Source organism: Artemia sp. Qi Xiang Cuo, chromosome 5 (genome assembly GCF_049724085.1).
Source record: "Artemia sp. Qi Xiang Cuo chromosome 5, ASM4972408v1, whole genome shotgun sequence".
Classification (NCBI taxonomy): Eukaryota; Metazoa; Arthropoda; class Branchiopoda; order Anostraca; family Artemiidae; genus Artemia; species Artemia sp. Qi Xiang Cuo.
The window spans coordinates 44,264,101-44,290,720 of record NC_142798.1 but is presented as its reverse complement, the minus strand read 5'-3'; the positions used below and the strand labels follow the sequence as shown (position 1 = coordinate 44,290,720).

General features: G+C 32.6%; 1 protein-coding gene across 4 annotated transcripts in view; it reads right to left on the bottom strand.

The window, feature by feature from the left end:
* Window positions 1-26,620, bottom strand: part of LOC148952171 (ankyrin repeat and BTB/POZ domain-containing protein 2) — a 321,201-nt gene that overhangs the window by 114,004 nt on the left and 180,577 nt on the right. For all 4 annotated transcript variants that reach the window (XM_089089639.1, XM_089089641.1, XM_089089640.1 and 1 more), the window contains one exon: window positions 21,129-21,324. In XM_089089639.1, coding sequence (XP_088945765.1) covers window positions 21,129-21,324 — 196 coding nt within the window. The remainder of the gene's footprint in view (window positions 1-21,128; window positions 21,325-26,620) is intronic.

Genomic DNA, 26,620 nt, shown 5'->3' with positions numbered 1-26,620 from the left:
TATCTTTTTCCTTGACCTAATGATTACTTTAAAACGAATAGGAATGATAGATTGAACCCAGCCTCGGAGAAGCATTAAATACAGAGTACACGCTGGGCCTAGAGACCAAAGTTATGACCTTTCTCGGTTCTCACGATTTTTTTGTAGCTTTCCTTTCTGCGAAACAACGATGATCAGCTTTCTTAGACGAATTGGTGTCAAATATCAAAGCATTTGATTATCTCTTGTAATTAATTTCATATGGTGTAAAACTAATGAGTCGGGTCGTTGAGATCATAACTTTGATTACGGGAAATTATTCCGACAAAACGAAGTGCGAAACTGAGCGTATTATCAAACCATCAAGATCACTACACTGTTATTTCAAGACAAAATAGCTTTTAAAAAAAGGAAGAATTAAACACTCAAAATACACTTACAGAAATTATTCCGTATATGAAAGGGACTGTCCCCTCGCTCTTAACGCTAAAGTTCTTTATTGTTTAAAAAAAATAGAGTTGTGAGAAACAGTCGATCTTAAGCATAAAGAGCGAGACGTTGAGGAGGGAATAGCCCCTTTCATATACGGAATAATTTCTGTTCGTTTTAAGTTTTAATGTTACTCCTTACTTTCAGTTAAAAAAACTTGTTTTTCTTATTTAATTGTTGAACGTTTTTGAATTAATACAGGTTTTGATTTTTGCTCACCGTAGATCAATAATTAAAACAAAACTTGCATATTAATTTTACTTTTATTCGGTTAAATGGCTTTCTAAAAAGTGGTTTAATTTTATTTACGAACGTTTTTATTAGCAATAAATATACGTAACTTATGAATTAACATACGTAACGAATGTATATTAGGGTGTTTCCCCCTTAGTCAATACCTCACTCTTTATGCTAAACTTCGAATTTTTTTCCGATTCTTTAAAAATGACCCTTAATCACAAAGGCCGTTAATTAGAATATATAGCTCTTATGAAAATACTAAAAAAAATCTTTGGCTTAAAGAGCGAGGTTTTGACTAGGGGCAAACCCAATCATATACGTAATAATTTCTGTTCGTCTTAAGTTTTGATGTTGCTACTTTCAGTTGAAAAACCTTATTTTTTATATTTAATGTCTGATCGTTCTTTCAATAATGCTGGAAAATCCGGTGCCCCTTTCATAGCAATATCCCTTTCCCCATCAAAACTTCCCCATGGAAAGATACTCCCACATAACCCCCGACCCCCCCCCCCCCACTGCCAGAAAAAATCCCCCTTGAAAACGTCTGTATACTTCCCAATAACCAATACTATATGTAAACATTGGGTAAAGTTCATAACTTTCAGCCCTCTCCCCAGGGTACTTTGGGGATTAATTTATCCTAAAAGACATCGTTATTTAATTTTCGACCATGCTGAACAAAATGACTATCTCAAAATTTTGATCGGGTGACTTTGGGATAAAAATGAGCGTGGGAGGGGTCTAGTTGCCATCCATTTTTTTGGTCACTTAAAAAGGCCACTAGAACCTTTAATTTCCGTTCGAATGAGCCCTCCCACGATATTCTAGGACTACTGGGTCGATACGATCACCCCTGGGAAAAAACAAATAAACACGCATCCGTGATCTTTCTTCTGGCTAAAAATGCATAAATTCCACATTTTTATAGATAGGAGCTTGAAACCTCTACAGTAGGGTTCTCTGAAACGCTGAACCTGATGGTGTGATTTTCAAAAAGGTTTTATAACTTTTAGGGCATGTTTCTCTCTTTTTTCGAAAATCAGGCAAATTTTCTCAGGCGCGTGATTTTTAATGGGTAGGACTGAACTTGATGAAACTTATATATTTGAAATCAGCATTAAAATCTGATTCTTTTGATGTATCTATTATTATCAAAATTCCGTTTTTAGAGTTTCGGTTACTATTGAGCCGGGTCGCTCCTTACTGACAGTTCGTTATCACGAACTTTTTGATTACAAAATTCTGTATTTTTCCCGAGAAGGATGATAGTCATGGGGTTTTTTGGCGAAATTATAAATTTTTGAAAAATTTGTACGAACATGCCAATTTTGTAAACTGCATAAAATCTAAACTATCAAACAGCCGGCTTATACCAAACTTTACAAGAAAATGCAGAGTGGTTATAGACATCTCTTGTTGTATTGTAATTCACGATGGCTTTCAAAAGAAAATGCTTTAAAAGTCTAAGAGGAGGCTTTTTTTATTGCTTAATGCATTTTGCTTTTCTTTTTAAGAAGTATTCGATTTGGGCATTTAGGGGGAACCTTTTATCCAATAATGGTGTGATGGGCCGCAAGTGATATCTAGAGCAACGACCCCTAGATGCATAATTTCTACAGGAAAGCTAATGCTGAAAATCTGGTTTCCCGACAAGAGAGAACGTTTATCCACTTATTAAATATAATTTCCCCTTTATTGGTTAAAATTAATTACCTTTTTAGCGTAACGACCACTTGAAATAAGCTAAAATATAGTAGGTTACATCACAACGCCTTATGATAAACACTAATTTAGCACAAATTATTTTTGTCAGTAAAGCCTAATTGCCTAATTCAGTATTTATTTACAGGTACAGTACTTGTACGTTTTTCCTAGCTTTTATTTTTGTGCGTGTATGCAGATTCGATGGAGGTGTGTTAACTAATAATTTTTTTTTTTTCGTGTATAGCATTCATTTTTTTCTGACCGCCAATAACCCTTTGACTGTAATCCTTAGGGGGAGGGTCGCGATTCCCCAGGCTGAGAAATAATCACCTGCAATCGTCATGTGAAATTTGTTGGTTTCTTTGTTCGAAATGTCAAGAATCCAGCAATAACAAAACTCTAGAAAGACCCTAAGCAAAGACAATGAACGCTAGAATCAACCTAAGTACATCTTTAGAATGTATCAAACGAAACTGAATTAGAAGATTTTCTAATCAATAAAAATAAATGCAGACCACCCATACTTTGCTAAAACAAACTTGAAAGATTATTCCGCAAAAACTGGTCACTGGAAAGTTGCTTGTACTGCATTAAATCAAACTTATTAGGAGAGTAAAACCAACTTATGTACGGGAGGATAATTTATATACTATTGAACAGGTGCACTAATTGGGGGTAGGCATTGCCCCTAGATTTTGCAAGTATATTTTTGCATCTTTTCATTTAAAAAAAAAAATGGAAAATTCTTGGCCGCCTCTATATTTCCTTTAATTGCCTTCAAACATGAGGCCCCTTAAACTCTCCGAATGTTTTCTAGGTTTCCAATAATTACTGATATTTTCGACACAGGTTCCCTAGCTATTGCATTTTTCGATAATTGTGCTCCCCTCCCCCCAATGAAAAAAACCTGCTTGCGTTCCTGAGATCTTTGACGTAATCAATAGCATACATTTGCTTTCCTCAACCTCTGTCCCTTGCGATAAAACGGTGGGGGGGGGGCGAGATATGGTTTTCATATTATGTTAGCTACCAAAATCGAAAAATTTCCGTCAATTGAAATAAGCCTACATTGCCTCTTTGAAAGTTGATTGATCATAATAGTTTTAATGATGTCACAAATCTTATTCTATGACAGACAAGACGAGATTTCAATCTTGAAAGCGAAACTTGTGGGCTCGAATTTGCAAACAAACTCTCCTGGGTGCATCATAAATTAACGCTTGTGATTGCGTGATCAATAATGCATTCTAAGTACGTTTCTGAACAGAAATCTAATGCTGAATTAGACATGGTTGTTTCAGGTTTCAGATATGACATCTTTTTTATTAATAACGCCTTTTAAGCGTCAATAATTAAAATCCCTTTGTGAGCATGTGTAATGCATCTGACTTTACAATCCCGTGGGGTCTTTTCTCTGATCTCTTTTGTATTAACATATTGGTATTAATAAAATGAAACATAGCATCATGGAATCAAGAGGATGGGAATTGGTTGTTTTAGGTGTACACAGGTGTGAAAATTCCGTAGTCTCTCCAAAGCGGTATAATGTCTCTAGTACTTGTCTGCTATAGCGCATATGTATATAGAAGCTAAGTAGAACCTGTTTCTCTGACAAATCCTAAGGAAAATTAGAAGTGGAGGGGGGTAAAGTACAGCGGGTCTACATGAAAAATGTGTTATGTACAATTATTCTGCATACTATGAAGATAGAATTGTTCTTTAACTTCGCACTGTCCAAATACTTTACCCTCACCCCCTCTAATGTGCAAATATATAGCCCAAATTATATATTTCTCATCTATTCGCTCAATTGTCTTTGTCTTGTCTCACGCTAAGCTGAAAGAAACTAACGAAGAAACCGGTTCTACAGTGTGTCAATGGATGAAGAACATAACTTAGGCGCTATAATAGACAAGTACCTGTCTCCTCTACCTCTATGTCCATGGAAAGCAAGTACCAGACAGGCAGCAGGATTGTTTGGACTGCCCCAAAATCTTATTATTGGGACAATTTTCTCTTAATCCTTTTTTTTCGCTTGACAGATTGTTTGGCTTTCTGATATAACAATGGCTATATTTAATTAGCTACGAGACCGTATTAAAAACCAAAATTATAAGTAAACGCGATTTAGATTATAAGCAGCCGGAATTTGATAAAATGACTACACTTGGGTGCTGTTGAACTATAGAAAATAGAAAGAAATAGATAGATCCTTATAATATTTCTCTCACCCTTCCTTATATATTGTCTAGCGACAGTTATGATAAATTAGTGTTGGCATATCACGGTAACGAAGGGCTGTTATATGGACAATTTGGAGGTCAATGATAAAAACAACTTACAATCATGTTTACGATAATAACTATACTAAAACAAAATTCGTTGGGCACTAAAAGTAATTATTTATGCTGAAGTTCGTCACTGGCAATAAACCTAAACCGATGAATTCTAATATGGACAAACTAGTGCACATGTTAAAAACGATGAATGTGAATGGGAGTTGAGTTACAGAATACAATTTACATAGTAATAGTCATTCGTCCTCATACATCCTAATTAAAGAAAAAAAAAGGAAGAGCCATCCTTGAATCAAGACGCCGATGCAAATTTGTTCATTAGATACCTGACACATCGCCAAATAGTGGTCGATTTGAATATTAGAAGATCTTATAAATGCAACCCCCTCCCCCCTTACTGAAAGTTTTTATAATGTTTGCTCGCACAAGATAAAAGATTGAGAATTTTTTTAAGCAAAGGATTGTCCCATCCTCTTTCATAAAACGTTCGCTTTAAATCCCGGATGTTCAAAACATTTTTGTGGTGGATGGGGGGGGGAGAGGTAATGAAAATGAATAACTAAGATATAATTGAAACGACAGCAAGGATTTCATTGGAAACAAAGATGAATTTCGTTTAGGCGTGGTAAAAATCGTTAATCAAGAAATCAATTCTGACAGTTAAAAAACGTAGATAGGGTGCAATGACCGGAATGAGCTCCGAACCCGGCATGTAAGAATGAACTTATTTGAATGCAGGGCTGATGGGAAGGCAGTGTGGTCTCAGAAATTATTGATGAATTTCAGATACAAGTTTAAACATAGTAGAAAGAAAATATTTTCTAGCACCAATTTCTGGGGGGGGGGGGCCTTATTTCGAACCAAAATTTTTGGGCACCACGAATCCCTTGGCTCATGAGCTTACGGATTCCAAGTTTCAATCCATTGGGAAAAAAGGGTTATTTGTTCAATTTTTGGAGAGAACCTATATATATTTTTTTTTCTTTTTCCTTTTGTGTTGGGGCCTCCGTGGCCCAAAGACTCAAGGATATAAGCTCAAGCTGGTCAGAAAAATAACTTTTTGGGCACATTTATCAGGTGACTAAGCCCCCAAACTAAAATACTTTCGTTCATTAGGATTCTCTTGGCCCACGGACTTGTACTTTTGATTCTAAAGCCACTAAGAAAAAAAAGTTTATTAGTCCTTTTTTTATTCTGTTCCATTTTATCGTTCACATTTAGGCCCGCTTAGCCAAAAGACTTGAGGATTAAAGTTTTGTTGCATCTCGCATGAAGAAGCTTTTACCCTTTTATGCCCCAATTTTGGTGACCCGTGCCTCATGACAATTTTTGTACCCTCTTGGTCCTAGAGATACAGCTGTGATTTTCAAACTTATCATGGAAGACAAGTTTGTTTGTCCATATCTGGGCCCCTTAACATCCTTCTCCCCAATAAAATATATATCCCTAACACTTTCCCTATTGCGGAAAATTGTGTATTTGCCTTGGCCTAGGCACCAATTCCGAGCCAATTGGGTATCATAGATTAACACATCCCCATTTTTTACTATAAAACCTATGCGTAAACAATTAATATTTTGTATAATTTTTAGCAATTGCCCCAGGGGCTGGGAGGTCATTCCTGAGTCAATATTTATTGGCTCTTTTGATCTGATATCATGGGTGATTGTGGGAGGGGTGAAATGGGTATGACAGAGAGGCTCCTTCCTGCCAATCATCATCAATCTTTCAAATGGCAATACAAATTTTGATCTCCAATCAAACAGCCAGCTCTGAAGTTTCTACAACAACCCCTTCCTTGCAAAGTGACCGGGGGAAAAAATAAATAAATAAGGAATAATACGTTGAAGGCATAGACACACAAGGTTAGTGTTGACTCTGATTATTCAAGCAAAGAATATAATTGTATTGATTAAAATTCTCACCTTCAAAGCGTCTACATATAAGACCTGCGCCAAGCATGAAAGACCTACGCCAATTTATTATTGCTATTACTTTTCGTAAAATGGCGCCGTAAGTAATGGTATCAGCAAAAAGGCAGATGCAAAAATTCGACCCACCCTCCGAATTGTTGCTTTGAAATATTTTTCTTATCCATTTTTGATCGGTCACCCGTTTTTTATATTGAATGCGAAAAACAAACTGCGCCACATGTCAAAATAATTCAAGCTCAAATAAAGGTACATAAACAGAATAGGGAGGATGGATAATTTTGATCTAGGTATACGAAACAAGCAAACTATGTAGCAAATTCAAGAAATCGAAGAGTTCATCTTGATACTATCGGGGTGCCCTCCCCCTTTATTATCCAAATTTAAGAAAGCGTAGAGAAAGCGTCCCTCCATTTTTTTCACATACTTCATTGAAGATGTTCCAAAATACTGTCATTTGTTAGTGGAGACATTGGGATTCGACTTTGGTCCAACCTAGCACGGAATTTGTGCATTCTTACTTTAAAATAAAGTATCACGATCATAGGCCTTAAGAATCGAGACTTAGATCATAAGTAGAATAGATCTATGCAGTTTGCTTGCGCCCCCGTACAAACAGGTTTCTGGACCTTGTATACGCCGTTTCAAAGAGATTCCTTTCTGTGCTATTCTGGACCTTGTATACACCCTTTCAAAGAGAGTGAGTATCCTCTCACATAGCCTTATGCTTCTACAATGCTCGCGTACAAACTGGTCTATAGGTCTTTAAACTCTAGTAACGACGCAATTTAAAAGTTCAATGTCTTTTTTTTTTAGTTCAAAAAACCGGTGTCTCTTCTTTTTTTACTCGCCTATTATTTTTTGTATATAATCAGCTTCCATATTTGACTCTCCATCAGTTTCGAATCGTTTATATTCGAGATAACATTTGTTGTAATTACATAGAAAAAATTGATAATTCTAACCTTTTTCTGGTGAGTAAAAATATTCACATTATTAAAAAGAAATTGTCATTAATTTAAGGAAGAAATTCTTTCATTAAACTAGAACTAAGGGATACTTATACAATTAGAATACTGTTGTTTTTAGTAGCTGAAAAAACATCTAATTCTCTTATAGGTTGAAATTTAAGGTGTGATTTTTTTATCAAGATCAGTGGTCTTTTAGATGTTTTTTTGAAAAAAAGTGATTAGCTTTTCGATCGGTAATTTGGGATTATAATAAAATGTTGATTTTTTAATTTTTTAATTTTTAAAAAATTTTCCTTTTTTATCAATTTCAGTGGTTTTTTTTTCTATGAATGTTTTTGAAAATACTTCCAGGCCAGTCTGCATTTACGGTGTGATTTTTTTTTATCGGGATCAATGGGTATTGTAGATGTTTTTTGAAAAAAAATTGCTTATATTTTCGATCGTTAATTTGGGAATTTGAAGAAAATGTTTATTTTTTAATTTATTAATTGTTAAAAAAGCTTCCTTTTTATAAATATCATTTGCATTTTTTTTTTATAAAGATCAGTGTTTTTTTTTTATGTATGTTTTTTAAAATAATTACAGACCAGTATGCATTTATTGTTTGATTTTTTTATAAATATAAGCGGCCTTTTTAATGATTTTTTTTAAAAAAAGTGCTTAGCTTTCGCGCGTTAATTTGTTATTATAATAAAATGTTTTTTATTTTACTTTATTTATTTTTACAAAAAAGGTCCATTTTTTTTTACAGTGCGATTTTTTTTTTTATCAATATAAGTGGTTTTTTTAGGGGTGTTTTTTTTGTATATTTTTAATTAAAATTATTCGTTTTATAAAATAGTACTTCCATTTAAATCGGTACCAACCCTCACCCCCCCATGTCCTCAAAAATAAAATTTGTTTACTTATAACACTAGTTAATAAATAAAATTGTTAGCTATCATTTTTATTTAACGGACCTAATTATCTCATAAGAGGGATTGACTGAGCCATGCTAATTAACTTTTCCACTTCTTAAATTTCTATTTATGTCTACATTTGATTTAAATCTTATAGGTTTAATTGACTTTAATATGAAATTATTATCCATATTTTTTAATAAGGAACTCAAATAATGATTTTTTTTTTTTAATTTAAATATAAATTTTTTTTTTGTTTGAAAAAAAAAAAAAAAGTTGTGTTAACAGTTAAAAATTTATCTGAAATATATATTCGATTTATAAGGGGCCATGCCCTCGTAAAAGATTTAATAAGTTAAGCTCTTTTTAAGGTTGCTAATTAATTAAAGTTTAAAAAAAAAAACTTTTTTTTATTTAATTTAGTTTAATTTTTTAGTTAATTTAGCTTTTATTTGCACAAAAATTTTAATTTTATTTTAGTAAATAGATATATTTAAAAATTAACTTATATATTAATGTATTTTTCTTCTGGCAAAAAAATACAAAAGTTGCAGATTTTTGCAGATATGAGCTTGAAAGCTATGTAATAGAGTTTTCTGATACACTGAATTCGACGGTGTGATTTTCATTAAAATTCATTCACTTGTAGGGGTGTTCCCCCCTATTTAAAAAAAAAAAAAAAAAAATGTTTTACACTACTTTAAATGCTTTAGCTCTTAAAGCTTGCAAGCGACCTACTGAGAAAACTATTTTGATTTTAGGAAGTTGTTGATCAAACCCCCCAGCCAACGCGAGCACAGTCTGATGTAACCCCTGACAGAAATGTGAGTCTTAGCACACTACATCATGAAAAGACCCCCTTGCACATTATCGAAGATTCGAGCGCTAGAAGAAAACAGATAAGGTTGCTTATAAAAACACATGAAAAAGATAGACATTCACTTCTATTTAAAGGAAGAGATGTGAGGCGCTATGCGCAGTTAAACAATGCAATGACTCATCCTATAGTGTTTTTATGCTAAACTTCTAATTGGACTGAGAATGTTCGTTTATAAAAGCATTATTTTTTTTTTTTTTAAAATAAAATTAGTTTACTTTTTAATAATCCCACTAATCAAAGGGTTCTAATATTCTTATAATATAGTTTATATCCTAGCCCCCTACGATATAACCTATTCATCACTTGAAAAGGTCATTTTTAGCATAATTGAGTAGGTACTAAAGGAGCATTGAACATTTTTTTTCTGATTTTGTGTGTTTTAGCAAGAAAATAGCTTGTCTTTAGCAAACTTAGCCATAGCTAGTTGAAACTCTGCATAAATATCTGAATTTTTAGCCTAATTGCGTAGGTACTAAAGGAACATTGAAATATTTTCATTTTTAACCTAATTGAGTAACTACTACAGGAACATTTTTGTTGTATCTATTAGTATCAATATTCCGTTTTTTAGAGTTTCGGTTACTATTGAGCCTTACATGCCTGAAATCATGAATTAGAATGTTTAATTAGCTGTTTGGGTTTTCAGACAACATAGCTAGTTGAAACTATACATAAATATCTTCATTTTTAGACTAATTGCGTAGGTACTAAAGAAACATTGAACTTTTTTTCTGTTTTTGTGTGTTTCCGAAAGAAAATAACTAGTCTTTAGCAAACTTAGCCATATTTAGTTGAAACTCTTCATAAATATCTTAATTTTTAGCCTAATTGCGTAGGTACTAAAGGATCATTGAAATATCTTCATTTTTAGCCTAATTGAGTAGCTACTAAAGGAACATTTTTGTTCTATCTATTGGTATCAATATTCCGATTTTTAGAGTTTCGGTTACTATTGAGCCTTACGTGCCTGAAATCATGAATTAGAATATTTAATTAGCTGTTTGGGTTTTCAGACACCATAGCTAGTTGAAACTCTACATAAATATTTTCATTTTTAGCCTAATTGTGTAGGTACTAAAGGAACATTGAACTTTTTTTCTGATTTTGTGTGTTTTCGCAAGAAAATAACTGGTCTTTACAAAACTTACCCATAGCTAGTTGAAACTCTGCATAAATATCTTAATTTTTATCCTACTTGCGTAGGTAGTAAATGAACATTGACATATATTCATTTTTAGCCTAATTGCGTAGCTACTAAAGGAACATTTTTGTTGTATCTATTGGTATCAATATTCCGTTTTGAGAGTTTCAGTTACTATTGAGCCTTACATGCCTGAAATAATGAATTAGAATATTTAATTAGCTTTTTGGGTTTCCAGACATAGTTTTGATATGTTCTTGAGTGTTAGGGTCCTGGGGGGGGTTTTATGACTCATCCCTCCATATAATTCAGATGATGTTATTACTCATATCAAATAGAAAAAAATCAATAAAACATGGAGTGACTATATATAATTTTAATTAATTATTTTTATAATTAACAACTACATTAATAACTTCCATGATGATAGGACTGTATGACAGTATTTATAAGTGACTGATAGGTCACGATCTCCTCACCGAAATGACTTCGGGGGGTTTTATGACTCCTCCCCACACTGAAGTCAGAGAGGTTTAGGACTCATACCCCTCGCCATAATTCAATTCAACCTTGAGCGAAAATATAAAAGTTTGATGAAGTATTTTTCTACTTATCAAGTACATTAATAACTTCCAAGATGATAGGACTGTATGACACAGAATTTATCAGTTTGAAAAAATCATCTTGCGGTGTTATATTTGAATGTGCATTTTTATTATTGTCTATGGAACTCGAAGAGATTGACTGTTATCATTGGATAGTGAACTATAACATGTTTGAGTATGATAAAAGTTTGTGGAGTACTACATTACGCTATATAAACAGACTTGGATTCTATGATAGAGTGATTACACCACTTAATAATGCTGGTCTGAGAAATGTTCAGGAGGAAGTCGGTGAAATTTGCAGCTTTTTCAGGGTTGAAGCGCTTTACGTAAAGGGCAATGTACCTACAGATAAAGTTTTAATTCAAAAGTGTGACCCTAGGATTCCACTTTTCAATCTAGAAGAGTTTAAGTGTCCTAAATTTGAAGGGGTTATCACCGTCCTGAAGACGAGGTTAGGTTCTTCGCACAGTGGATACCTAAGAACATACCTGATCGTGATAAATCCATAAGACATGGTAAAAAATTTTCTATATCATGGGACCATCGTTTGTGGATGTTTAAGAGTGAACTCTAAGTAATATTTTTTATGTAAACATTTGTTCTTGTGTTTTTTTTTCTAAAAAAAAAAAAAAAAAATATGTTAAAACGTTTAAGCAAAAAAAATATTTAATATTAACCCGTATTTATTATTTATAATATTTCTATTGTAAGCAAGTAACAAACTCTTTACTGAAGTCAGCTCTTTGATACAGAAAGCAGAAAATTCATTTAAGAAACTATGAAAAAATTGTAAGTAAGTAATTAAAAAATTATTTCTAGAAGTCACATATTGGATACACAAAAAAGAAATTTAATTAAAGAAATTATGAAAAAATTGTAAGTAGCAAATTCTTTCTTGAATTCACCTGCTGGATTATGACAACATTCTAAGTAAGTAACAAACTCTTTATTATTTTCACGAGTTAGATAAACAATGTAGAAATTATTTTAAAGAAATTATGAAAAAATTATCAGTAAGTAACCATTTTTTTCTTGAAGTCAACTCTTGGATACACAGTACAGAAATTTAATTCAAGAAATTATGAAAATATTTGTAAGTAAGTAACAAACTCTTTATTGATTCCACCTCTTGGATATACAGTACAGATACTTCATTAAAGAAATTATGAAAAAAATCGCAAGTAAGTAACTTTTTTTCTCTTTATCACAAACAATTTTCACTTAGCTCCATGATGTAGAAATTTAATTCAAGAAATTATGAAAAAATTCTCAGTAAGCAACAATTTCTTTCTTGAAGTAAACTCTTAGATACACAATACGGAAATTTCATTCAAGAAATTATGAAAGTATTTGTAGGTAAGTAACAATCTCTTTATTGATTTCACCTCTTGAATATACAGTACAGATACTTCATTCAAGAAACATGATTAAACACTTTTTAAACTACATGCTATTTGCATGCCTTTCCTTGGCACCTTTCCAAATGAGCGGGGATTCCCCACTGCTTCCTACACATTGCAAAAAGTGAGCAGTACGAAAACTCCACTTTTTCAACCAGACTGGTTTTTTGGTTTTTTTAGACAACACGAGAGACATGCAAAGTCGACATAGCTTTATTTCATTTTTTAAAATTCAAGAAATTATGAAAAAATTCTCAGCAAGTAACAATTTATTTCTTGAAGTCAACTCATGTGTAGAAATTTAATAAAACAAATTATTAAAAATTTCTCAGTAATTAAAAATTTCTTTCTTTAATTCAACTCTTGTATACAAAATACGGTAATTTCACTAAAGACATTATGAAAAAAAAAATTTTAACTAATTAGCAAGTTCTTTATTGAATTAACGTGTTGAATAAAAAAAAAGACATTTAATTCAAGAAATTATGAAAAAATTCTAAGTAAGTAACAAACTCTTTATTGATTTCACGAGTTAGATATACTATGTAGAAATTAAATTCAAGAAATTATGAAAAAATTGTAACTAAGTAGTAAATTCTTTCTGGAATTCACCTGTTGTATAAACAAACAGACATTTCTTTCAAGAAATTATGACAAAATTCTAAGTAAGTAACAAACTCTTTATTGTTTTCACGAGTTAGATAAATGATGTAGAAATTAATTTCAAGAAATTATGAAAAAATTCTAAGTAAGTAACCATTTCTTTCTTGAAGTCAACTCTTGGATACACAGTACGGAAATTTCATTCAATAAATTATGAAAATATTTGTAAGTAAGTAACAAACTCTTTATTGATTCCACCTCTTTGATATACAGTACATATACTTCCTTCAATAAATTATGAAAAAAAATCACAAGTAAGTAAATAACATTTTTTTTTCTCTGTCAAATCTTATATAAACAAAACGGAAATTAAATTAAAGAAATTATTAAATTATTTGTAAGTAAGCAACAGTCTCTTTATTGATTTCTTCTCTTGAATATACAGTACAGATACTTCATTCAAGAAACGTGATTAAACACGTTTTGAAACTACATTCTATTTGCATGCCTGTCCTTGGCACATTTCCAAATGAACGGGGATTCCCCACTGCTTCCTACACATTGCAAAAAGTGAGCAGTACGAAAACTCCACGTTTTCAACCAGACTGGTTTTTTAGACAAAACACCCCCAGAGATGACACACAATATGCAAATTTCAGTCAAGAAATTATAAAAAAAATATTTGTAAGTAAGTAACAAGCTCTTTATTGATTTCACCTCTTGAATATACAGTACAGATACTTCATTCAAGAAAACGTGATTAAACACGTTTTGAAACTACATGCTATTTGTATGCCTTTCCTTGACACCTTTCCAAACGATCGGGGATTCTCCACGGGGTCCTACACATTGCAAGCAGTGAGCAGTACGAAAACTCCCCTAGTTCAACAAGCCTGGGTTTTTAGGGATCAATCAGGAGAGATAGACAAAGTCGACATAGCTTTATTTCATTTTTTGAAGGTTCATTTAGACGCGGTCCCGGGCGCGCACGTAACCTCGTCTAAATGAACCTTAAAAAATGAAATAAAGCTATGTCGACTTTGCATATCTCTCCTGATTGGTCCCTAAAAAACCAGTCTGGTTGAAAACGTGGAGTTTTCGTACTGCTCACTTTTGCAATGTGTAGGAACCAGTGGGAATCCCCGCTCGTTTGGAAAGGTGCCAAGGAAAGGCATACAAATAGCATGTAGTTTCAAAACGTGTTTAATCACGTTTTCTTGAATGAATTATCTGTAATGTATATTCAAGAGGTGAAATAAATAAAGAGCGTGTTACTTAATTACAAATATTTTTTATAATTTCTTGAATGAAATTTCCGTATTGTGTGTCATCTCTGTGGGTGTGTTGTCTAAAAAACCAGTCTGGTTGAAAACGTGGAGTTTTCGTACTGCTCACTTTTGCAATGTGTAGGAAGCAGTGGGAATCCCCGTTCATTTGGAAATGTGCCAAGCAAAGGCATGCAAATAGCATGTAGTTTCAAAACGTGTTTAATCACGTTTCTTGAATGAAGTATCTGTACTGTATATTCAAGAGAAGAAATCAATAAAGAGACTGTTACTTACTTACAAATAATTTCATAATTTCTTGAATTTAATTTCCGTATTGTGTATCTAAGAGTTGACAGAGAAAAAAATGTTACTTACTTACTTGCGATTTTTTTCATAATTTCTTGAATGAAGTATCTGTACTGTATATCCAAGAGGTGGAATCAATAAAGAGTTTTTACTTACTTACAAATATTTTCATAATTTCTTGAATGAAATTTCCGTACTGTGTATCCAAGAGTTGACTTCAAGAAAGAAATGGTTACTTACTGAGAATTTTTCATAATTTCTTGAAATTAATTTCTACATCATTTATCTAACTCGTGAAAACAATAAAGAGTTTGTTACTTACTTAGAATTTTGTCATAATTTCTTGAACGAAATGTCTTTTTGTTTATCCAACAGGTGAATTCAAGAAAGAATTTACTACTTAGTTACAATTTTTTCATAATTTCTTGAATTTAATTTCTAAATAGTATATCTAACTCGTGAAAACAATAAAGAGTTTGTTACTTACTTAGAATTTTGTCATAATTTATTGAATGAAATGTCTTTTTGTTTATTCAACAAGTGAATTCAAGAAAGAATTTGCTACTTAGTTACAATTTTTTTTTCATAATTTCTTGAATGAAATTCACTTATTGTGTATCCAAGAGTTGACTTCAAGAAAGAAATTGTTACTTACTGAGAATTTTTTCATAATTTCTTGAATTAAATTTCTACACATGAGTTGACTTCAAGAAAGAAATTGTTACTTGCTGAGAATTTTTTTCATAATTTCTTTAATTTTAAAAAATGAAATAAAGCTATGTCGACTTTGCATGTCTCTCGTGTTGTCTAAAAAAACAAAACACCAGTCTGGTTGAAAACGTGGAGTTTCCGTACTGCTCACTTTTTGCAATGTGTAGGAAGCAGTGGGAAATCCCCGCTCATTTGGAAAGGTGCCAAGGAAAGGCATGCAAATAGCATGTAGTTTCAAAAAAACGTGTTTAATCACGTTTCTTTAATGAAGTATCTGTACTGTATATTCAAGAGGTGAAATCAATAAAGAGATTGTTACTTACTTACAAATACTTTCATAATTTCTTGAATGAAATTTCTGTATTGTGTATCTAAGACTTGACTTCAAGAAAGAAATTGTTACTTACTGAGAATTTTTTCATAATTTCTTGAATTAAATTTCTACATCATGGAGCTAAGTGAAAATTGTGTGTGATAAAGAGAAAAAAAGTTACTTACTTGCGATTTTTTTCATAATTTCTTTAATGAAGTATCTGTACTGTATATCCAAGAGGTGGAATCAATAAAGAGTTTGTTACTTACTTACAAATATTTTCATAATTTCTTGAATGAAATTTCTGTACTGTGTATCCAAGAGTTGACTTCAAGAAAGAAATGGTTACTTACTGAGAATTTTTCATAATTTCTTGAAATTAATTTCTACATCGTTTATCTAACTCGTGAAAACAACAAAGAGTTTGTTACTTACTTAGAATTTTGTCAGACTCCATCATTTGAATTCAAGAAAGAATTTGCTACTTAAAATTTTTTTATAGTTTTTTTAATGAACTTTATGTATTTTGTATCCTCGAGTTGACTTCAAGAAATAAATGGTGACTTACTTACTTACAATTTTTTCTTAGTTTCTTAAATGAATTTTCTTTATTGTGTATCAAAGAGGTGACTTCAGGAAAGAGTTTGTTACTTGCTTACAATATAACTATTATAAATAATAAAGACGGGTTAATATTAAATATATTTATTGATTAAAATTATTAACAGATTTTTTTTTTTTTTAGAAAAAAAAACACATGACAAAATTTTTAAATAAAAAATATTACTTAGAGTTCACTATTAAACATCCACAAACGCTGGTCCCATGATATAGAAAAGTTTTTACCCTGTCTTATGGATTTATCACGATCAGGTATGTTCTTAGGTATCCACTGTGCGAAGAACCTAACCTCGTCTTCAGGACGGTGATAACCCCTTCAAATTTAGGACACTTAAACTCTTCTAGATTGAAAAGTGGAATCCTAGGGTCACACTTTTGAATTAAAACTTTATCTGTAGGTACATTGCCCTTTACGTAGAGCGCTTCAACCCCGAAAAAGCTGCAAATTTCACCGACTTCCTCCTGAGCATTTCTCAGGTCCCGACCAGCATTATTAAGTGGTGTAATCACTCTATCATAGAATCCAAGTCTGTTTATATAGCGTAATGTAGTACTCCACAAACTTTTATCATACTCAAACATGCTATAGTTCACTATCCAATGATAACAGTCAATTTCTTCGAGTTCCATAGACAATAATAAAAATGTACATTCAAATATAACACCGCAAGATGATTTTTTCAAACTGATAAATTATTTGTCATACAGTCCTATCATCTTGGAAGTTATTAATATAGTTGATAAGTAGAAAAATACTTCATCAAACTTTTATATCTTCGCTCAAGGTTGAATGGAATTATGGCTAGGGGGATGAGTCCTAAAACCATCTGAATTCATTGTGGGGAGGAGTCATAAAACCCCTGGAAGTAATTTCGGTTAGGAGGTATTGAACTCTCTGTAACTGATAAATTCTGTGTCATACAGTCCTATCATCTTGGAAGTTATTAATGTAGCTGTTAATTAGAAAAATACTTCATTAAACTTTTATATCTTCCCTCAAGGTTTATTGGTGTTTTTGCTTTGGGTGATGAGTCCTAAAACCATCTGAATTCATTGGAGGGAGGAGTCATAAAACCCCCCCCCAGGAACCACACCCCCTTGTACCGCTAAAAACTATGTCGGAAAACCCCAACAGCGAATTAAATATTCTAATTCATGATTTCAGGCATGTAAGGCTCAATAGTAACTGAAACTCTAAAAACGGAATATTGATACCAATAGATACAACAAAAATGTTCCTTTAGTAGCTACGCAATTAGGCTAAAAATGAAGATATTTCAATGTTCCTTTACTACCTACGCAATTAGGCTAAAAATTAAGATATTTATGAAGAGTTTCAACTAGCTATGGGTAAGTTTGGTAAAGACCAGTTATTTTCTTGAGAAAACACACAAAATCAGAAAAAAAAGTTCAATGGTCCTTTAGTACCTACACAATTAGTCTAAAAATGAAAATATTTATGTAGAGTTTCAACTAGTTATGGTGTCTGAAATCCCAAACAGCTAATTAAATATACTAATTCATGATTTCAGGCACGTAAGGCTCAATAGTAACCGAAACTCTAAAAAACGTAATATTGATACCAATAGATAGAACAAAAATGTTCCTTTAGTATCTACTCAATTAGGATAAAAATGAATATATTTCAATGATCCTTTAGTACCTACGCAATTAGGCTAAAAATTAAGATATTTATGAAGATTTTCAACTAACTATTGATAAGTTTGCTAAAGTCTAGTTATTTTCTAGCGGAAACAAACAAAATCAGAAAAAAAGTTCAATGTTCCTGTAGTACCTACTCACTGAGGCTAAAAATGAATATATTTATGTAGAGTTTCAACTAGATATGTTGTATGAAAACCCAAACAGATCATTAAATATTCTAATTCATGATTTCAGGCATGTAAGGCTCAATAGTAACCGAAACTCTAATAAACGGAATATTGATACTAATAGATACAACAAAACTGTGCCTGTAGTAGTTACGCAATTAGGATAATAATGAAGATATTTCAATGTTCCTTTAGTACCTACGCACTTAGGCTAAAAATTCAGATATTTATGCAGAGTTTCAACTAGCTATGGCTAAGTTTGCTAAAGACCAGCTATTTTCTTGCGAAAACACAAAATCAGAAAAAAATGTTCAATGTTCCTTTAGTACCTACGCAATTAGGCTAAAAATGACCTTTTCAAGTGATGAATAGGTTATATCGCAGGGGGCTAGGATATAAACTATATTATAAGAATATCTTAACCCTTTGAGTAGTGTGAGTATTAAAAAGTAAACGAATTTTATTTGAAATAAAAAAAAATACTGCTTTTAGAAACGAACATTCACAGACCAATTGGAAGTTTAGCATAAAAACACTATAGGATGCTTCCTTGCATTGTTTAACTGAGCATAGCGCCTCACATCTCTTCCTTTAAATAGAAGTTAATGTCTATCTTTTTCATGTGTTTTTATAAGCAACCTGATCTGTTTTCTTCTAGCGCTCGAATCTTCGAAAATGTGTAAGGGGGTATTTTCATGATGTATTTTGCTATGACTCACATTGCTGTCAGGGGTGACATCCAACTTTGCTCGCTTTTGCTGGGGGTTTGATCAACAACTTCATAAAATAAAACTAGTTGTCTCAGTTGGTCGCTTGCAAGCTTTAAGCGCTAAAGCATTGAAATTTTTTTAAAAAATTTATTTTTTTTTTTTTTTTAAAATTTGGGGGAAACACCTCCAACAATGGAATTAATTTTAATTAAAATAACACCGGCGAAATAAGCTTATAAGAAAAATCTATTAAATATATTTAAAGAAAATATATGAAAAAATATGCAACTTTTGTATTTTTTTGCCAGACGACAAATACAGGAATATAGAAGTTAATTTGTAAAGATATCCATTTAGGAAAAGAAAAGTAAAATTTTTGTGCAAATAAAAGCTACATTAACTAAAAAAATGATCAGAAATTAAATAAAAAAAGTTTTTTTTTTTTAAACTGAAAGTAAGGAGCGACATTAAAACGAACAGAAATTATTCCCTATATGAAGGGGGACTGTCCCCCTCCTCATCGCATCGCTCTTTACGCTAAAGTTTTACCTTGTCTCACAACTTTTTTTTTTTTTCAAACAATAAAAAAATTTAGCTGTAAATTAAAACTTAAAAAGCAGTATTTGCGTTAATTATTAAACAATATGGAGAAGAATTTCATATGACAGTCAAGTAAAACTATCAGATTTCAATAAAATGTAGACATAAATAGAAATTTAAGAAGTGGAAAAGTTAATTAGCACGGCTCAGTCAATCCCTCTTATGAGATAATTAAGTCCGTTAAATAAAAAGGATAGCTAACAATTTTATTTATTAAATAGGGTTATAAGGTAACAAATTTTATTTTTGAGGAAATGGGGGGGTGAGGGTTGGTAACGCATTAAATTTCAGGAAGAGATTCTTCAACGCAGACTTGTCAGGAAATATTTTCAAAAAAAACATCCCTAAAAAAACCATTGATCGTGATAAAAAAAAAATAGAACTGTAATAAAAAAGGAAGATTTTGTAACAATTAATACATTAAAAGAATCAACATTTTATTCTAATCCCAATTTACCGATCGAAAGCTAATCACTTTTTTTTCAAAAAAATCCTTAAAAAGACCACTTATATTGATAAAAAATAAAACAGAAAAGGCAGAAGGTAATTTAATTTTTTTAAAAAAAATCCCTAAAAAAAAAAACACTTATATTCATAAAAAAAAAAGACAATTATACTTATAAAAAATTAATATTTTTTAAAAAATAAAACATTAAAAAATAAAAAATTTATTAAAATCACAATTATACGATCGAAAAGATAAGAAATTTTTTTTCAAAAAACATAAAATCTCAAAATTTATAACGATAAAAAAAAAATAAAAAAGTAAATTACTAATGGAATTGAATTATTTTAAAATAAATAACTAGAAAAAAAAAACCCAATTAGCTTTATAAAAATTTCCAATTTTTTAGAAAAAAATACATTAAAAAATCAAAATTTTATTATAACCAAAAATTAACGATCGAAAATCTAAGCACTTTTTTTCAAAAAAACATATAAAAGACCACTGATCTTGATAAAAAAATCACAACGTAAATTTCAAAATATCAGAGAATGAGATTTTTTTTCAGCTAATAAAAACAACGGGCTTCAAAGTGTATAAGTATCACTTAATTCTAGTGTAAGGAAAGAATTTATTCCTCAACTTAATGACAATTTCTTTTTAATAATGCGAATATTTTTTTTACTCACCAGAAAAAGGTTAGAATTATCCATTTTTTATATTTAATTACAAAAAATGCTATCTCTAATATAAACGATTCGAAACTGATGGATAATCAAATATGGAACCTGATTATATAAAAAAAATAATAGGAGAGTAAAAAATAAGAGACGCCGGTTTTTTTAACTAAAAAAAAAATACATTGAACTTTGAAATTGCGTCGTTCCTAGAGTTTAAAGACCTATAGACCTGTTTGTACGCGAGCATTGTAGAAACATAAGGCTATGTGAGAGGATACTCACTCTCTTTGAAAGGGTGTATACAAGGTCCAGAATAGCACAGAAAGGAATCTCTTTGAAACGGCGTATACAAGGTCCAGAAACCTGTTTGTACGGGGGCGCAAGCAAACTGCATAGATCTATTCTACTATCATAGGGACTACGGTAGGAAATCCAAATCTGAAATAGTATAGGAATCAAGCTAAGAAAAAGACACCTTTAGGGCAAAATCCTAAACTCACCTGTGGATAGTGATCCCTTGGGCTTGCCACTTTTAAATTCGGATTAGAATCACAATATAGGTCTCTCGATCCAAGCTTTTGTGGTGGTAGCTTTTCCAGAAACTGGGTTTGACCTGGCGAGGAACTTTGTGGTAATTGATTGAAACTTTTGCTTAGAGGTGAACCATCTCCGCTTGCTCTGTGCACCTCCCCTGGCCTAAAATAAAAAAAGAAGTTGAACATCAGAAATTTTGAACAACGGAAAGACGAAAAATAGTTTCGAAAAATGAAATGTAACCAATTATTTTCTGAAACTAAACCGTGAACAGAAAAGCAAGGATCCTCCCAGATTTTTTCTTTTCAAGAGGGTATTAACGTTTAAACACTTCCTTTCTAATGTGTTAAGGTTTCAAAAGGAAAGTATTTTGCCAAGGAAACGTCATATCCCCCAATCTTAAATTTTTAGCCATTTTGTCTTTTTGGGGAGGGGGTACGAATCCTTCACTTGCCCTGTGGGCTTCCTTGAAGGAAATCTAAATAGGGGGGGGCTACTGAAGAAGACAGATGAGATGCTCAAAACCATGATATCCCAGAAGCCCTAACAATGGCCCAGCTCAGACGCATATGTCGTGTACAGTTTGGTTAGTTTATGACTTCATGTATGAGGCCCAGTCAAAAAGACCATCCACAGATTATTGCTTTTTTGGGAGGGGGGATCCAGCTATGATTTTTCTAGGGGAAACGTTTAAAAAACTTTTTTTTTGGTTTCGCCAGAAAAGGGTCAAACTTGCCTTGTATGCCACAGAACTGCGCAAATCTTGTGTATTTTTTTCATAATGGGGGAGCGGGCAGATCCACCTCATTCATTTACTGCACACAATAAATCCTTTACTTATTATCTAGAAAGATAAAAGTTTCAAACAAAGAAATAATTTCATTTTGCATGTGGTGAAATATAATTGTTGCCACTAATTATACTAATTGTTTGACGACATCCAATTTGGGAACAAATGTACGGAAGCAAAAACTACCGTCATATCATTTGAAGTTAAAAACGTTAAAATTAGAGTACAATAAACCAAACCGAATACAGTTTAGAAGTAGGATAATTGGTGTTAAAGTTTCTGTTTTTGGTAAATAAGCTTAAGATGTTGGAAGGAGAGCTTAATTATCGCGCTATTCACTTAGAAATACGAATAACAACTACAACAGTTTGATCGGTTCATCAAACAGTTGGTGATAACGAACTTTAAGTAAAGAGCGAAAACTACCAAAAGTAACCGAAACTCCAAAAAAGAACCTTATAAACAATGGATACGTCATTTTTTTTTTTTTTTTTTTTTTTTTTTTTTTTTACGAATATGTAGAGCTCATGGAGTTAAAACTAACTCATTATAAGTTAATAGCATCAAAATTTTTCGTAATTTTACAAAAAGGGAAAAGCTACCTCCCAAAAGAGGGAAAATATTGACAACAATTTTTGTCATTACATTGAGCCTATCTAATATTAAATAAAAAAAACAAGTTTTTTCAACTAAAAGTAAGAAGCAACATTAAAACTTAAAACGAACAGAAATTATTACGTATATAAAGGGGGTTGCCCCCTCCTCAACACCTCACTCTTTACGCTAAAGTTTTTTAAGTACTTTGAAAAAAGCGTCTTATTGTTCTAATTAAACGGCCCTTGTGTTTCACGAGTCATTATCAAAGAACTGGGACAAAATTCCAACTTTAGCATGAAAAGTGAGGTGTTGAGGAGGGGGCAGTCCCCTTTATACACATAATAATTTCTGTTCATTTTTAGTTTTAGTGTTGCTTCTTACTTTCAGTTGAAGAAAACTTGTTTTTTTATTTAATTTCTGATCGTTTTTAAGATAATGCCAGGAAATCTGGCCCACATCTACGGACAAACCCCCTTCCCACGGAAATATCCTCTAGACAATTCCATCTCGGTGAAAATTTACCCCGGGCAATTACTCCTAATCACTCTGTGCGTAAAATTGAGACGGAAAAGAGAAAGTAAGGCATATAAAAAGAATTTTGTATAAGAATTCTGGCAAATTCCCCCAGTGTATAATTTCCCCTGACAAGTTCACTCCCTGGAAACTTCTCTCCCCATGGAAAATTCCCCGTGAAAAAAACCGCCAGCAGAAAATGTTTCCCCCCTCCGAAAATGTATTCCTACATCCCAATAACAAATACTATGCGTAAACAATGGGCAAATTTAATAACTTAAAGACCTTTCTCCTGGGGCTATGGTGGGTCATGTTATACGGTTATTGGGCTTTACAACTATGATGAATAAAATGGCTATCTCAGAATTTTGATCGGACGATTTTTGGAAAAAGCGGCGGGTTTTTTTTTGGGTCACTTGGAAAGTGCACTAGAACTTTTAGTTTCCGTTCGAATAAACCCTCTCCTGATATTCTAGGACCACTGGGTCGATACGATCACCCCTGGGGAAAAAGAAAACAAACAAATAAACACGCATCTGTGATCTTTCCTCTGGCAAATAAATACAATTAAAACTTCCACATTTTTGCAGATATGAGCTTGAAACCTTTACAGCACGGTTCTCTGATACGCTGAATCTGATTGTGTGATTTCATTGAGATCATATGACTTTTAGGGGACTTGACTCTTTTTTCCCCTTTTTTCGAAACAGGAACATTTTATCAGGCTCGTAACCTTTGATGGGTAAGATTAAACTTAATGAAATTTAAGTGATTGAAATCAGCACAAAATGTCGATCCTTTTTATGTATATATGGGTGTCGACGTTCTGTTTTTTTAGAGTTTTGGTTACTATTGAGCTGGGTCGCTCCTTACTTACAGTTCATTACCACAAACTTTTTGATATTTTCTATCCCTGTTAAGTTTTAATGGTGCTTCTCACTATCAGTTGAAGAAACTTGTTTTTGTATTTAATTACTGATCGTTTTTTAAATAATGTACGGAAATCCAGCTAGTCCTCCATGGAAAATTTCCTTCCCCCACGAGAAATCATCTCCATGGAAAGATTCTCCCACGTAACTTAAATTAGCGATATTTGCGGAACTAATTTTATAAGGCATAGTAACAAAACGGCCAAAGACGTCGAAGCTATTTTTATGAAAATAAAAGTCACAAGTTGAGCAATTCTCAAATCACTGAAATGAATGAAAGAAAAGATCTTTATTAGATATCCGTAATAATTTATGTTCGTTTTAATTCTAATGTTATTCCTTACTTTCAGTTGGAAAAAAAACTTGTTTTTTTTTTAATAACAACCACAGGCCGAAATCATACAGTATCTTTGGTTTATTATCACATAAAAATACTATCGATGAAGCTGCTTCAGATAAAATTAAATCCTAAGATTGAACGAAACATAACACAAACAGGTTATCCTTTATATCGTGAATCATTTAACAAAATTTAAACTTTAGCGTGAAGATCGAGGTGTTCACGAGGGGGCAAACTTCCTCATATAGGTAATATGAGGGGGTTCTCCCCCTTGTCAATACCTCGATCTTTACGCTACAGTTCAAAGTTTGTTGCAATTCTTTAAGAATGACCCCTGAATAACAAAGATCATTTAATTAGAATAAATAGCTCTTTTGAAATTACTAAAAATACTTTAGCGCAAAGAACTAGGTATTGAGGAGGGGATGAGCCCCCTCATATACGCAATAATTTCTGTTCGTTTTAAGTTTTAATGTTACTCCTTACTTTCAGTTGAAAAAACTTGTTTTTTATTTAATTTCTGATTGTTTTTTAAATAATCCTTGGAAATCCAGAGCCCCCTCAATGGAAATTCTCTTCCACCATGAAAAATTCTTCCATGGAAAGATACTACCACGTGAACCAATCCCCCCTCCCCCCCCGACCCCCTACCCACCAGGAAAAAATCCCTCCTGAAAACGTCTGTATACTTACCTATAACCAATACTATATATAAACAATGGGCAAAGTTCACAACTTGCACCCCATCCCCTGGGGGCTATGGGGGATTAAGTCTTCCTCATGGACTCTGTTAATGGCTATTTCAGCTAAACTGAAAAAATGGGTATCTCAAAATTTTGATAGAGTGACTTCGGAAAAAAAGAGCGTGGGAGGGGGCCAAGTTGCCCTCCATTTTTTTTGGTCAGAGATTTTAATTTCCGTGGAAATTAAAGGCACTAGAGCTTTCAATTTCTGTTCAAATGAGCCCTCTCACGAAATTCTAGGACCACTGGGTCGATACGATGACCCCTGAAAAGAAAAACAAATAAACACGCATATGTGATCTTTCTTTTGGCAAACAATACAAAATTCCACATTTGTGCAGATAGGAGCTTGAAACCTCTACAGTAGGGTTCTCTGATACGCTGAATCTGATGGTGTGATTTTCATTAAGGTTCTATGACTTTTAGGGGATGTTTCCCCCTTTTTTCGAAAATAGGGCAGATTTTCTCAGGCTCGTAATTTTTGATGGGTTGGACTAATCTTGATGAAACTTATATATTCAAAATCAGCATAAAATCCAATTCTGTTGATGTATCTATTTGTATTAAAATTCCGTTTTTTAAGGTTTCGGTTACTATTGAGCCGGATCGCTCCTTACTTACAGTTCGTTACCATGAACTGTTTGAAACCTTGAAGCAGAAGTTTTAAGCACCCATATACTAAATTTCACATCTTTTCATTTCATAATTTCTGTTCGTCTTAAGTTTTGATGTTGCTCCTTACTTTCAGTTGAAAAACATGTTTTTATATTTAATGTCTGATCGTTTTTTCAATAATGCTGGGCAATCCGGTGCACCTTTCATAGCAATATCCCTTTCCCCATGAAAACTTCCTCCATGGAAAGATCCTCCCTCATAACCCCCGACCCTCCCCCCACTACCAGAAAAAATTCCCCCCTCAAAACGTCTGTATACTTCCCAATAACCAATACTATATGTAAACATTGGGTAAAGTTCATATTTACCAGCCCTCCCCCCGGGGACTTTGGGGGATTAAGTTATCCTAAAAGACATAGTTATTTAATTTTCGACCATGCTGAATAAAATGACTATCTCAAAATTTTGATCGGGTGACTTTGGAAAAAATGAGCATGGGAGGGGGCCTAGTTGCCCTCCATTTTATGGTCACTTAAAAGGGCACTGGACCTTTTAATTTCCGTTACAATGAGCCCTCTCACGATATTCTAGGACCACTGGGTCGATACGGTCACCCTTGGAAAAGAAACAAATAAACAAAAAACACCCGTCCGTGATCTCTCTTCTGGCTAATAATGCAAAATTCCACATTTTTATAGATAGGAGCTTGAAACCTCTACAGTAGGGTTCTCTGATACGCTGAATCTGATGGTGTGATTTTCATTAGGATTCCCTGAGTTTTAGCGGATGTTTCGCCCCTTTATCAAAAAGAGGGCAGATTTTCTCAGGGACGTAATTTTTGATGGGTTGGACTAATCTTGATGAAACTTATAAGTTCAAAATCAGCATAAAATCCAATTCTGTTGATGTATCTATTTGTATTAAAATATGA